We start from the raw sequence: 15,079 nt of genomic DNA, 5'->3' as shown, positions 1-15,079 counted from the left end.
CCAGACTGGCATTGGGAGACAGACAGCTGGAAATGTGTCATGAATGTGTGTTGAAAACCTTTCCTATTCAGCAAGATTAAGGCCGGTCAAGCATTCCAAGTCACAGTGTGCAGGTCAAACACAACTGTAGGCAACTCAGTCGAGTGGTGGTTGATATGCAACAGACATAAACTTAATAAGACTTCATAAAACTATCTGCACTGCAACTCCATGAAAAAAGAGAAATATTGGCCATTACAGAAAAGTTTAAGCAAACCATTTCTTAAAACTATCCACGTGCCAGTTTAAAAATTGCTATGCAGTCCCTTGCAAGCAAAAGTTTGAAAAACACATAAGTATTATATCAGTGGAGGAGACAAAAACACAGTCGAGATTGTGTCCTTCTCAGAAGTAATCACTTTAGCCATAGAACCGGCAGCAGCCTGATGGTTCCTCTACATCCTCACAAGCACTCCTCTTTTCCAGGCGGCGAAGGGCTTGTATTTCGGTTCAGTGTTTTCACGGTCTCCATTTCAATTTCAATCGCCAAGTTCTCCCGACATACGAGGACGTTTTTCGAGATATACTTTCCACACAGCAAGACAAATGCCGCTTTTGGTGGGTGCGAGCCAGTCAAATCGATTACACTAAACTCGGGACAAACCATGATGTCTCGACTGTGACACACTGTAGTTTATGCACAGCGAAATGACTCAATTCGAAACGTGAGGTTACTTACCGGGAGTCTCTGTAGAGCCATGTTAGGCCTTGGCTGGTTCTGCACGGGAGGCATTGAGGAAACTGAGATCAAATGGAAATAGAAAAAGGGCGAGTTAGGCAGACAGCAAATGGGATGCAGAATGAGAGTCTCTTCTTGCCACGTGTCTAAATCATAGTTTGTCACAGCTGGTCACAGAGAGAGGGCTGTTCTGCTGATTAAACTGTGCACCTCTCTCTTGAGCAGACTGGCCCACCTAATGAGATAAACTGACAGTCAAAAGAAAGTCATTTCGCTGTGAATCATTTCACCTACAGAGATGTGTGCATTTCAGAAAGCCGCTTTAGTGCTGATGTGCTGCCAACAGAGTGAAGGCCATACCAAGGAAAAACTCTCGAAGGACCCAAGCGGAAAATGTACGTGAACTAGTTAGCATCTGCCTAAAGTGCAGCGGCTAAACAGATAGAGAATAGCCATACATTTCACCCAAAATTACAATTCTGTCATCATTTACTCACCTTCGAGTTGTTCTAAATCTGTATACATTTCTTTGTTCTGATGAACACAAAGAAAGATATTTGGAAGAGTGCTTGTAACCAAACAGTGCTTGGTCACCATTGACTACCATAGTGGTAATAATTGCATAATATTTTTGTTCTGTTGAACACAAAAGAAGATACTTTTGAAGAATGAAGGAAAGGTAACAGTTCTGGTGCCCTTTTGACTACCATAGTAATTTTTTCTACTATAGTAGCCAATGGGTCCAAGAACTGTTAAGTTACAAGCATTCGTCCAAATATCTTTCTCTGTGTTCAATTGGGTAGGGTATCGTAAAAAAAAATGTCTGGTTCCGATTCCAGTTCCATTTAAATTATATATTATTATCTTATAACTATTTCACCTAAATTGAATGTAGTGTTGCTGACTGTAAGGTTGCAAGTAATGTTGAGTGATGCTAAACCATCAATCACATGTGCTGTAGGTTCATGTTGTTACAATATTAATAACATCCAAATAGTGTGATGAGGGCTAATTGCTCATTCTCCAAAATTAGAGAAATATAAAACAAAATATATAAAATGTTGTCTTTAAATGTTAACTGTCATAAATGGTCCATACAGGTTATTCAGTATGTAAATGACAATATCAAACAAGTATAATGTTAGTGGCGACAGGAGCTGCATGCTGCCAGTGTGTACAAAACAGAACTACGTGCACAGTTTTCAAGTAAGTGCATAAAGGAAAAAGATGTGTTCTGCAAGATGAGGAGCTGTGGATTGCGTGTACAGTCCCAGTTTTTCTGCAAAGATGTGGCGCGATGAGTCTGTTGGGTGCACGCACAGTCATGGAAACCGATGTGTACGGCAGTTAAAGGCGCGGCACGTCTGTGGAGTGCGCGTGCAGTCATTAAAAACAATGTTTTCAGTGAATAAAGAAGCTCCGCTGCGTTTCTGTTTGGATTTTGAGATTCTTTTATGGGAGACAGTAGCGCAAGTCTGCTCACAGCACTTGGCCACGCGTCCCACAATAACTGTTTTTTAACAGAAACATATATATTGCTCACGGTTCCGGTTCTTTAAAACAATAGACCCGGTTCTGGATAAGAACCGGTTCTCGGTTCCCAACCCTAGTGTTCAACCAAACAATGAAATTTATACAGCTTTGGAACACCTAGAGAGTGAATAATTCATGGCAGAAATATAATTTTTGGGTAACTGTCCCTTTAAATGTACGTTCAAAGCTTTTCGTTTGTTTCTAGGGCTGTACCTTGCACAGGTGAGGAGGATGGTCCTCTGAAGTGAGGGTTGATGTGAATGTTCTTGGGTTGGTGCTGTTGATGTTGATGTTGCTGGCTGGGGTGCGTGTGCCTTGGCGGCGAGCTCATCATGCGCCCGTGCGTGTCGTGTTGTGCTCTGGAAGGTCCTGACGAACGTTGGGTCAGGTGGGGCATCAACAGCGGCAGTGGTTGCTGAGGATCTGGGAAAAGGCCAGGACCACCAGCACCTCTGGGGCTGGATAGATGAGATTGATGATGGTGATGATGATGGAGTTGAGGTGTCATTCTGAGCTGCTGCTTTGAGGGATAAAACAGGAGAATAAAAGAATCAATATCTTAAGCTCTCTCCCGCTCTTCCACCCTATTAAAAAATGATCTTGTTTTGCTGTGACCTTGGGTCAACCGTTTAATCAAGCAATCAATCATAAAGGTAAGTGACTGGAACTAAATCTGAATTTAATAAAAATGGAATATAAAAAGGTTGCAGTACCCTTTAAAAAAGGCCTATACACCGTCCCTATGTCTCACCGATAATTTATGCTAAAGGACATCATTTAATTTCAAGTAAATGCTCGAGAATTGACTCGGCCTCCTCACAGACACAAACCGCACATTCCTAAAGAATGGCCACGGGCATGCATTCTATATTTATGAACTTATCATCAGATGAAGAAAACTTACTATTCACAAGACAACATAATAACAGAAGCGGAGGGAGAATTCAATAAAATCATTACAGCAGTGCTCTATTTGCTGATGTCAGAAGCCTAATGCAAAAGAAAATCAATACTGAGAAATTACAAGTTATATCAAGACCCCTCAAAACGCCTGCCTTCTTTATCAAGAAAATTAGCTTAAAAAAGAAAAGGTGCAGCGTGAACGAACCAGCTGCTCAAGCCCAAAGGGATTACACCCTCAACAGATATTTAATAATAAAATAAGCGCATGAAGCTAAATCCTTCAGCAAAGTACAAATTTAATTTGCTGTAATGCTTCCTCAATGGACTCACGCAAAGTTATCTTCCATAATCCATATATCAACAAGGATAAGAGCGGGAGACAGAACATTGATAAGTGACATTTTTGTAAAGCAAACTGCCTCCACAAGGGTGAGAAAAGACAATGTGCACTGTAATCAAACGTTGCAAAATATTTTTATGTCAAAAGAGACCATGTAGTTAAAAGAGCACTTAAAGTTCGGTGTGGCATTGGAATTGAAAAAACAAACAATTGGTAACTTTCAGCAATCTGTTTGGGTCAACAATTTAGTTTGCACCTATTAAAATGGTATGTGCGCTGTAACACAAAAAAATATTAAATTCTTAATTTTTATGAACAGATGGAGGAATTTCTATTTGGTGTCATTACAGAGAACCAATAGACCCTTACCTGCATTCCTAAGTTCACTTGCATCAATGGAGGCCTCTGGTCATGCATTCTCCCTCGCCCTCGATCTCCCATCCCCATTCCAAATGGATAAAAGTCGCCTCTTCCGCCTCGTCCTCCTCCCATTCTTCCCCTGACACCACCTCTACCTGCCATTCCTCCCCTCCCTCCATCTGTTCGTGGCCACCCTCTTCCTCGTCCTCCAAAACGGCCCTGCTTTCTCTGACGCTCCTTCTCTTCAAACTCCTGTAGGTCTGCTTTAGCTTCCTCTGAGAGCTCTGAAAGCAAAGCCAATCACTATTACAGTCCATACCAAAATAAATATATATATAATTAAATTTTTTTGAAACAGTAGGTGATCCGTAAAAGGATTTAACATTCGTAATAGTAAGAAGCGTCATTTCATTTTATAGTGCCTAACCTAATGTCTCTGGGATGTTTCTTCTTTTACTGGCAGCATCGGATAGCCTGACCACTGTGGCATCTTTTCGTTCGATCTTAAATCGCAGACGGCCAGATTCTCCATCATCTTCCTCTTCCTCTTCAGACTCCTCCTTCACATCATCGTCTTGCTCTGGCTCACCTTCAGCTTCATTTTCATGCTCAACCTGAAGCACACAGATAAAGTATCAGTCTCACCCTTGTTTGACTTTAAGAATCCTCTGAGGAGACCATCTTTACCTCCTCAAATTCTGTGACATGAGAGCGATCGTGCTCCTCAGTTTGCTCTTCAAACTCCTCCTCTTCTTCAACCATTTTCTGTTGGTCAGTCTGTGCTTTCCTGTACTCAGTGGGGTACTCATCCACCTTCAAAGACCAATAAATATAAATTGCTTAGAAATGCTTCAAATTAATACAGCATGAATTTATTTCAATGTGTACTGAAATAAGCAGAATCATTTTTGTTGACAAATCCATCTTTCCTTCAAATTATTTTTTTCTGTTTTTCTATTCTAGTAAAGCCAAAAGGTTACAAATTCTAGGCTTATTTTAGGCTAATCTAGAGTTTAGTCCTGCACAGATGATATACAGCCATGTTTATGCATTTTCTGCATTGATTTTTAGGGGAAATTTAATAAACACACATGCTGACAAAAATGCACAGTTAGTTGCTATGCATAATGCCAAATGCATTTAAACTGCCAAAACCTGTGCAACTGAAAAAAATTGATTTGGAAACATTGTAACATTTGCTAAAAAAAAAGTCTGCCAAGTATTCCGTCAAACACCTCAAATCTGTGTTAAGTGAACAGTACTACACTCCTTTTAGGTGCAAAAACCTTAATTACATATATGAATTTTTTACAAAATATTGTAATAAACACAAAAGGGGGAAGCATGTGCAGACATTTGTAACTGACAGAGGTTTAAATTCTGGAGAAAGCTTGGCGAGTTCTACGTATTCAGATTCTCTAAAAAACTGAGTTTATAAAAACACATCGGAGATTAGATACGTCAAATATGCAGAAGAAAGTGAGAACCATGAAATACCATACCACATAATAACTTAAACATTTTGTTAGAAATGCTTCATCAGATCTGAATGCATTTCTTGCATATCTATCAATATATCTACTTAAACACAGACTGTGTGTGAAGCATGTGTTGTAGTCCAGCACTACCAGAGCCTGTTCAACACCAAAAACGACACTGATGAAGATAAAACATTCGATTGATGGAAAATCACTCCTGAATGAAAATGTTACTGCCACATCTGAGAGAGAGCCCAGTGTTCTGATGCTGGGGGGGGTATGCTGAAGGGGAGTCTACCTAAATTAGCATAACATTGGGAGCCCAGTCTCATTACTATGCCCTATTACCATTCCTGCTGATATTTGAAATTCAATGATATGTAAATGTTTGACATGATACACAGAGAATGGTAGATAAACACGCACACGGCTCAGTGGTGGTGAACATATCATTGACTGTGTCGTACTAACACAAACACACATTCACTCACAAACAGACACAAAGAGAGCTCCAGCGCACACATAGCTCAGTGACAGGAAAAATATCATCATTTCACTCACAGCTAACTCTCCTACACACTTGCTCCCAGACTGTACAAAAATATCGAGAGAGGCAGAAACGGACGGTTTCTGCTGACTATCTTCCTCCACAAGCAGCAGTTATTGTCTTCATCCCTTAGCTATAACCCAACACAGGTCCTGATCAGGGCTCTGTTGTTGAAATCGAAAACAAGGCAGAGGTGGGAAGAAACCCGGAAAAAGCCTACAATGGTTTGGACTACAATGGGTCTGTGACATGAACAAGCAAATGATGCATTTAAAAACAGCGTTAGATTTGCTGTGTACGCAAATGAAACCCTCTTATAGTAGTTTAAACAGTCACTATGTGATGGTACGGCTTAAGTTGTCAAGTAAAACAGCTTGTGTGACATGCATCCTGTCACATGCCTGCTTACAGTGCGTTGCAAAAGTATTTGTATCCCTTCATTTTATTCACATTTTCTTATGTTGCTGCCTTATCTTAAACTACTTAAAATTATTTTTTACATTAATCTACAGAAAAATTACAAACAAAAAACTGATTTGTGACAACTTTGCAAATGTAGTAAAACTTAAGCACATCGCATAAATATTTACAGTATCTCATCTCACAGAAGTGAGCACACCCCTCTACATTCCATGCACAATAATTACAAAACCAAAAACTGGTGTGACAACAGAAGTTGGTTAATGCACCTTTACAGACTCAAATCTTTTTGGGAATGATGTGACTATTTTCACATCTGCATTCGCCAATTTTCTGCCATTCTTCTCCCAGCAGATTCTCTTAAACTTTGTCAGGTTGGATGGAGGTCTTCAGTAGACAGACATTTTCACGTTTACGCAGAGATGTGCAGTTGGGTTCAAGCCCAACCAGTAGTAGGGCCACTAAAGGATATAGACAGAGTTGTCCATACGCCACTCTTGCATTGTTGTAGCTGTGCGCTAAGGATCATTGTCATGTTGGAGAATGAACCTTCTGCCTTCTCCAAGGTCCTGAATGTTCTGGGCTAGGTTTTCATGATCATTATCTCTATATATTTTGTGCCGCTGAATTTTTCTTCTACTCTGACAAGTGCCCCAGTCCCTGCAGCTGAAAAACACCCCCACATCATGATGCGGTTTCCACCACACTTTACTGTTGAGAGACGGTATTGTACAGGTATTGAGCAGTGCCTGGTTTTCTCCAGACATGATGCATGAAACAGATTCATCAGACCAGAGTATCTTGTTTCTGACACTTTGAAAGATTCCTTAAAGTACGGTTTTGCATTATTCATGTGTCTTCACTGAGCAAAGGCTTAAGTCTGGGCATTCTGCCCTAAAGCCCAGATTTGTGGAGTGTTACAATGTTTGTCCTTCAGTAAGTTTCTCCCATCTCCATGTACAATTATGGAGCTCAACCAGAGTGAAATCAGCTTCTTGGTCACCGCTCTAACCAAGACCATCCTCCATCGATGGCTCAGTTTGGACAAGGAGGTCAGCTCAAGTAAGAGATCTGGTGGTTCCAAACCACTTTATTTAAGGATTAATGGGGGCTACATGTTTCTTCTGAAAAAAATCTGCTGTATTTATTGTTTACAGAAGTCTTCCCCAGATCCGTGTCCTGATACAATCTTGTCTTTGAGCTCTACTGGCAGTTTTTTTGACATGATTTCCTTGTTTTACTTCGATATGCATTTTTAGCTTTTGCACCTTTTATTGAGCGGTATGTGCCACTCCAAATCATACATATTCAATTGAATTAGTCACAGGTTAATTCCAAACTAAGTGTACAAACATCAACATGCAAAACTAATGCTTCTGGGCCCAATTTTGGACATTTTCACTTAGGGGTACTCACTTTTGTTGCCACCGGTTCAGACATTAATGGTTGTGTGTTGAGTTATTTTGAGGGGACAGCTAATTTACACTGTTATACAAGCTGTACACTCACTACTTTTTGTAGCAAAGTGTTGTCACATGAAAAGATATAATAAAATATTTACAAAATGTGAGGGGTGTACTGATGAGATACTGTAAATATTTATGCGATGTGCTTAAGTTTTACTACATTTGCAAAGTTGTCACAAATCAGTTTATGTTTGTCATTATTGTGTAGATAAATGTAAAAAAAACACAGTTTAGGATAAGCTACCAACATAAATAAATGTGAATAAAATGAAGGGGAATTAATATGCCTGCAAAGCACTGTATATTACCACATTTAAGATAATAAATCGTTTTAATAACTCCAGGTTGGTTGCCCAAACCATTGCAGTCTATCTGTCTTTCCGATTTTCTTCCCACCTCTGCCTTGCTTTGCTTTCGATTTCAACATTACGGCGGCGTGAAATCAGTCTATAGCCAACAAGAAGTGTCCCTATAGCTTTCCTAAAGTCAATTGTTAACCTTTGAACCAAGACCTAATCTCCCTGCTGCTACAAGATCAGCAGATTCTGTAGCTATCTTTAAGAATCGTCGGAAAACATATCTTTTCCGTCAACACCTGACTGATCAGTTCTGACTTCTATCTCTTCTCTACTCATGAAAAATAAATATACCTAGCTCTGCATACTGTGGTAGGCTTTGTGAGACCAGTTTTCTTTTATTGCACTTACGCTTTTTGTTGTCCTTATGTTGTTACAATTGCTACCATTGTTTCCCTCATCTGTAAGTCGCTTTGGATAAAAGCGTCTGCTAAATGACTAAATGTAATGTAAGTGTGACAGTAAGAATTCATGGAAATCAATTGGGGAAGTCTGACTATCATTGTTGAAAATAAAGGGGGCAGTATGACTCAATTGTTCTATAACTACATTTATACCAAAGCACGTGTGCACCCATTGTCAACAAAACACAGACAACAGTTTCACACACCGCATGGGGTTCATGTCCGACATCTTTTAGCGCTGGAACGGCTACATATATCAGTTTCAAACGATCTCCAAATCTAGCGTTATATCCACCGTTTATATAACATTCATTACCCAAATTGCGTGAACAAACGAACACTTGAACTTTGCGAACGTATGCTCTCTCTCTCTCTCTCTCCCTTGCTTACAAGTGAAAGTGACGTCTGCGCATGCTGCTTCTCCTGCTTGCCTGAGGCCTGCCGCGTGCTTTTCTGGGAGAATTGTCCAATAATGACTAATAAAAGTTGTTGCAAAACACTTTTATATGTAAAGAAAACATTCCCATACCTGTACGATCGCTGGGGGAGTGTATGGAGCAAAGAAATACTATGTAATACGGCAAACTCGTTTTTTGAGAAGTTGATCATGTTAAGCATGAGAGTACAGCACGTTTAACATTGTAAAGACGTCAGTATGCAAGACACATCGTTACAGGGCCCCCTTAATAAAACCGTGATAATATTGGTATTCGTTAGAATGTTGTTCACTATAACCGTGATCTGAAATTGTCCCACCATTACATCTTTACCTGACAGTTCGTCAATCTTTTTATTGAGTGTTTACAGATTGGCCAATATATTTCATAAATTCATTGAAATTAAATCAGATTTTCTCCAGACAGGGCTCTAGACTGGGACCAAATGGGGATTTTGCGACTATTTTAACTGCCAGTGCAACAATTTTTTCTTAATGGTTGCACCGGGGGAACTGAACAATAAATAATTTTTGCATATGATAAAATGCTTTGCCTGTTGTATAAAAAGATATATATATATATATATATATATATATATATATATATATATATATATATATACACCACTCACATGTTTAATCAATTTTATTCGTGTTAATTGTTTCTTCAAATCTAAAGTTTTATTTGTGATCTTAAATAATTTGCGTTTTAAAGATACGTCTTATTTCTCTTTGTCAATCATTTTGTGTTAACCATAACCACTTTGAAGTGTTCTTGTGTATGAAATGTGCTATATAAAAAAAGACGTGCCTTGCCCGAGACGCACTTACTCTAAAAACGATTTGGGGTACTTCACGTTTGTGCAAGCTACGTTTAAGACACCTTGGATTTCGGGAAGTAAGCGTTTTACAGCACGAAATTACATGAGTAAAGTCTCTTCTGTAAGCTGTATTAATAAATTAAAATAATTTTGTTTTGGCTATCTTTACTGTGCCATGACGCCACATGTTCGACAGGAATGCATTGAGGCCGGACATGGTAGGCTCATTTGAGATTCGCCTTTGCTCGCCTGAAATGAAGACGAGAGTGGTGGGCTGCAGTAAGGGGAGGAGTCAAAAAATAGCTTTTAAGTCAGACACTCCCCGAATCTCACTTTTTTATGTTCTTGTAAATGTGAGGAATGGAAGTTTTTTATGCAATTGAAATACCCCTATTTTTACATGAAGATGAGGACAACCTTTTATCTATTATTAAAATGATTAAAAGTTGCTTTTAAGGCACAGTGGCCCTAGTAATAAATGTGTCTTTTTGCTGGTAACGTCCCTAGAATTCGTAATTTTGTTGAAGTGGTCAATTTGAACAGTCCTTCTGACTTTCAACGTCATTTCAGACTTGGCTTGTGGAGGTATGTAGCCTACATGGTGCAAGAAGCAAGCAACACATCATGTTAAGATGCTGTACAGTGCAATATTATATATTTATATGTGTGCATGTAGCATTTGTTTTGATGGATTGGCTTATTTATTTCATGGAATAATGTTGTTGAATAAAAATTTACTCCAACGTAAAATGACAACAAAAAGGACTTAAACAAGTAATAATTCAAACGAAACTAATAAATAAAGCACATGCACTAATTATGTATATGCACTTTATAGTATACGACTTTACCTAGGTGCTTTAATTATCACATATAAATAAATATATATAAACTGCTATAAAATTTTAACTTAAAAACCAGCGGACATTCTTAGCCAATGAGCATTAAGCTGTGTCGTCAGCAAGTCGTTTACCATCATGCTTCTGATTAGCGCAGTCGGTGGACAGCAACTGCGCGCGACTAAACAACAGTCCGATACAGCCGCCTGGCTGTCGCGAGAGTTTTTTGACACACGTCAGCATGAAATCAGAGCAAGGCGGACGTAACAGGACACATCTCTTACCGGCATGCATCTCACGCCGATCACCGGAGATAGGTTCTGCGCAGAATTTGGCCAACTCAAACGAGCATAATATCCGAGGTCTGAGTTTACACACTCATGACATAAAAAAATACACCGCGTGAGGTAAACAGGACACACATGCGTAGTAACGAATGCTTGACCACAACATGTTAACATGCATGACGTCATCTCGGGTGTTAGGCGCATGCGGAAGCACCGACAGAGCAAATGAGTCTAGCGCTTAATCTTGCAACTGTAAAAAAAAAGTTTTGCCGCCTGCAGGAATCAAGAATTTTCCCGGCTAAGGTACAAAACACCAAAGATAAGGAAATGTGTTTAAGCTTTAATAACAAAGCACATATCAAATGTTCAGGTAAAACATCACGTTAAATCCTATTTATTTGTTATTCGCTACTGATAAAAGCCAGACGTGTATCAATCCAGCTTTCATGAAGAATAATCATAAAAGCCTTCAGGTCTCTCAGGTTGTTTGAGATATGCGCGCGCCAAGGGAGTCAAAACACAAAATAATAAACCGACTTCTTACTCTGCAACGGACATATAATCACAAAATTCCTATATTTACAAGAATCCTTGTTAAGGTAGTCCGTTTCGTGAACAAACAGTTGGGAAACATAACAAATGTATGTTAGGCTAGCTCTTAAAGGGGCAGAACCATAATAAAGATATCGGTCTAAAATGTTCATCAAACAACAAAGGACGGGCCCAAAAACACTCACTGATATTAAAGGAATTGTGTTCTCTTATACGAGGTGTTCACAAGTGTTGAAAGAAAGTTTACATATACAATACAAATAATTTAATCCAAAACAATGATTTGTATTAATTTCTAATTGATTTATTCATGTACTAAACAAATTTGAATGAAGTTTAGTGATTCTATTTTCTTACCTCGCCCCATGGCCAACTGAATAAATTGGTAGCACCAGTGCCACCTATCTCAAATGTTAGTCTAGAGTTATTGTCAGTCATTGTAAAAATAAAAAAGCAATCAAAACATGCTCGCTAGCCTTAGTTAAGCGGTCAAGGAAATATTTCTGCCTTCCATCACAATGTTTACCAACAAAAAAGGGCCTATTAACAAAAAAAGTCAATAAACCACAAATCCCATTAACATAACAATCCACTGTCATGAATTGTTACTGATCTCAAAAGACACAATTTGTAGGCTTCTGGAAAAATACTTAACCTAATTTGCTTCAACTATATAAAAAATATGCTATTGTAATAAAAAGAGCATAATTACAGTTGGCGAGACTCTCCAACCCTGCTGCTGGAGAGCTACTGTCCTGCAGCATTCAGCTCCAAGCCCAATCAAACACACCTGGACTAGCTAATCAAGTTGTTCTGGATTACTTGAAGATAACATGCAGGTGTGTTGGAGCAGGATTGAAACTAATGTATGCAGGACAGTAGCTCTCCAGGAGCAGGGTTGGACACCCATGACATATGGTATAAATGAAGTAGAGATTACAGGTCAGTTTGACATCAGACTGGAATTTTCTTATTTTCTATTTGTATATAATGTAGCTAAATAAGCAATAAAAGGCATTTTTGGATTTTTTTTGTTGGCAGAACTCACCAATATCTAATGGCTGCATATCATCACGTCATGCCAAAACTGAATCACCCAACAAGGTAATGAGTCGTATGTGTGAACTAGTTGTTAACAACAGTTTTTGTACTGATGACAGAATGGTCTAAGCGGTAAAATATCTACTATAATCAAATATTTTTATCAGGGACACTACTGGCCATAAAACAAAACCTAAACTAAACACAGGCATGTAGTGCAAATCACTCTTTAGAGCGCATAAAAGGAAGTAGTGAGGAACCACATGTTAACAACCATCACAGTAAATTCATTTGGGTAAGACTGTCTACGACATGTCTCCTGACATAGAACTGATCACTACAGGGCCAACAAATAATCCTTTAAACCATTCCACACATCAATTCTAGATAACAGTAATCACAGAAATGCTAACACACAGGTCATGGTCAAACAAAGCACGACAGGATTTAAGCAAAAAAATCTTTAAAGGGACATTGGATGAATGTTTGTAGATTTTAGGCTTCTTGCGTGTCTGCTGAAAAAAACACGCAGCCAGTTTGATTTTGGCTGTCTGAGTGTGAAACCGTCATCCAGCAAGTAATTTCAATTTGCAGCTGGTTTCAGCTAGTCATTTAAATGAGGGCACCTCTGAACAATTAAGACTGCCCCCTTTCCACTTGTACACAGGTAGCAAAGCTAGCTAACAAAGGTACATTTAATTTTAGCAAGCGTTGGACAACCGATACTGGCATGCAACCTATTCTTTGTTTGCCTATAGAGGCGCACAGGCGTCCTACTACCAGGATGAGAAGTTGCTCATTATTATTTCAAGAGACATGCACTGGTAAGGATAGCTGTGAACAGAGAACGAGGTAAAATGGTGTTGTTTTACATTAATTGTAACTGAAGTATGTTACAGGATCATACCAACAACTTCTTGAAAATGGGTATCCAATGTCCAAATCAAGATTGCTGCAGACAGTTGTCAAAAATTGTTTATCTGCTTCATCACAACAAAACATGAATTGCACCTTGATTAATCAAGAAATGTACATATTCTTGTCCATGAAATTTGGGTTTGCATTTTAAGTTTGGTCCAGCTGACTGACTTTCTTCTACAGAATACACAAAAAAATAGATATTTTGAAGAATAGTGGTCACCCCTCATTGAATGACGAAAAAACCGCAGAGAAATTTCTCAAATTATTCTGTTGAGTTTCACAGAAAAATCATTAAAAGGTTTTAAAAACAGAATTTGTATCACTTTAAGATACAGTTATTATAAATAAACATGTGCAGAAAGGTCACAACTCATCAATCATGCCTGTGTCATGGTTCCTTAAAACTACTTTTAAAAGAAGGTCAACAATCTTTTCACCTTCAGCCAACGTTATCAGATCCTGTCTAGGAGCTCTTCCTATTAACCAGCATGGATTGGCAGGACAACTGCTGAACAAAAGAGCCTCACCCTTAACATAACCATGAGGCCTGAGGGTCACAAAGCATGAGGTGTCAGGCTGTAGACATGAGGGAAATGTGGTGAGCGTAAGCAACAAAGATAGCAGGAGACACGGTTTCTTACTTGAAAATCGTCATCCAGTGGCTCATCTATCTGAAGGTCTAGCACTTCATCTTGATATCCCTCATAATTCTGCTCTACTGAGTATTCCAGACCTTCATCCTCTCCTTGGTATCGTTCGTCCTCATATGGTCCATCCTGAAAGAAACCCTCTTCTGTCTCATTGTACGCATTTTCTGTATATCCGCGTCCTTCAGGGTCTTCAACGTTGAGGTGACCTGAGGTTCCCAGATCTTGTGTGGCATTTAAACTCAAGGAATCAACCTGCCCACTGGATCACAAAACAAAAACATACATGAAGAGACAAATATTTGTAAAACTCAGCAACATAGAGATAATTTTATCTTAATGGTTAATGGATAGGTATGCATTCTATGATGGTATGTTACTGATGTAAGAAAAGGTATTTTTCCATGTTTGTTTTTTGGAGTTTGTTTTAACCAACTGCATCTGAAATTCTGTTTAAGAAATTGCTTCTATTCTTATTCAATGGACGTTCTGCACATCATAAATATTAATCATCAAAAATGGATGAGCCAACACAGATTATAAAGGTTCAGGATCAGAAAGGACATAAAATCTTGGGGTTGCTGTCATGTATGAGTTCCCTCGAGCAAGGTCAGAGCAAGCGCCCCCTGCTTTCACTTTTTTTATTGATTCTGCTAATATAATAGCTCATCAGCAAACCAAAGACTTGACAGCTCTCAGGCTATAATAAACTAATAAGCTAATTCGGTGGGTGCATAGAACACTTTTCTCTTTTCTGAATTAAAAAAAGTCAACAAGTGGGATGCACCACGAGATTTCAAACCTAGAAAACGTGATCTGTCTGATCAGGGAATTAGGTCATCAAATACAAGCTTTAAGAAAGAAATAGTGTAGACGTTGAAGATCTTAATTAAATTATTTATTTAGGTGCTGCAGTAACAAATAAACATGATGCACTTTGGGTTCAGCGGCGTGATGGCGTCAGAGTGAACCCAAAACCGCATAAATATAGACACTTCATACATTCCTCC

The 15,079-nt window shown here is 38.8% G+C and overlaps 1 protein-coding gene across 4 annotated transcripts in view; it reads right to left on the bottom strand.

The window, feature by feature from the left end:
• The window catches only part of rbm33a (RNA binding motif protein 33a), a 36,148-nt gene that overhangs the window by 18,271 nt on the left and 2,798 nt on the right, over positions 1 to 15,079 (bottom strand). For 3 of the 4 annotated variants that reach the window (XM_056746930.1, XM_056746945.1, XM_056746955.1), the window contains exons 5-10: positions 14,064 to 14,331; positions 4,542 to 4,667; positions 4,282 to 4,468; positions 3,864 to 4,138; positions 2,465 to 2,771; positions 719 to 780 (exon numbers count right to left, since the gene is read on the bottom strand). In XM_056746930.1, the coding sequence (XP_056602908.1) occupies positions 719 to 780; positions 2,465 to 2,771; positions 3,864 to 4,138; positions 4,282 to 4,468; positions 4,542 to 4,667; positions 14,064 to 14,331 (1,225 nt within the window). The remainder of the gene's footprint in view (positions 1 to 718; positions 781 to 2,464; positions 2,772 to 3,863; positions 4,139 to 4,281; positions 4,469 to 4,541; positions 4,668 to 14,063; positions 14,332 to 15,079) is intronic. The other variant, XM_056746938.1, reaches the window with a different exon arrangement.

Source organism: Triplophysa dalaica, chromosome 1, assembly GCF_015846415.1.
Source record: "Triplophysa dalaica isolate WHDGS20190420 chromosome 1, ASM1584641v1, whole genome shotgun sequence".
Taxonomy (NCBI): domain Eukaryota; kingdom Metazoa; phylum Chordata; class Actinopteri; order Cypriniformes; family Nemacheilidae; genus Triplophysa; species Triplophysa dalaica.
The sequence above is the reverse complement of the archived record's forward strand: the minus strand, read 5'-3'. Positions and strand labels throughout refer to the sequence as shown.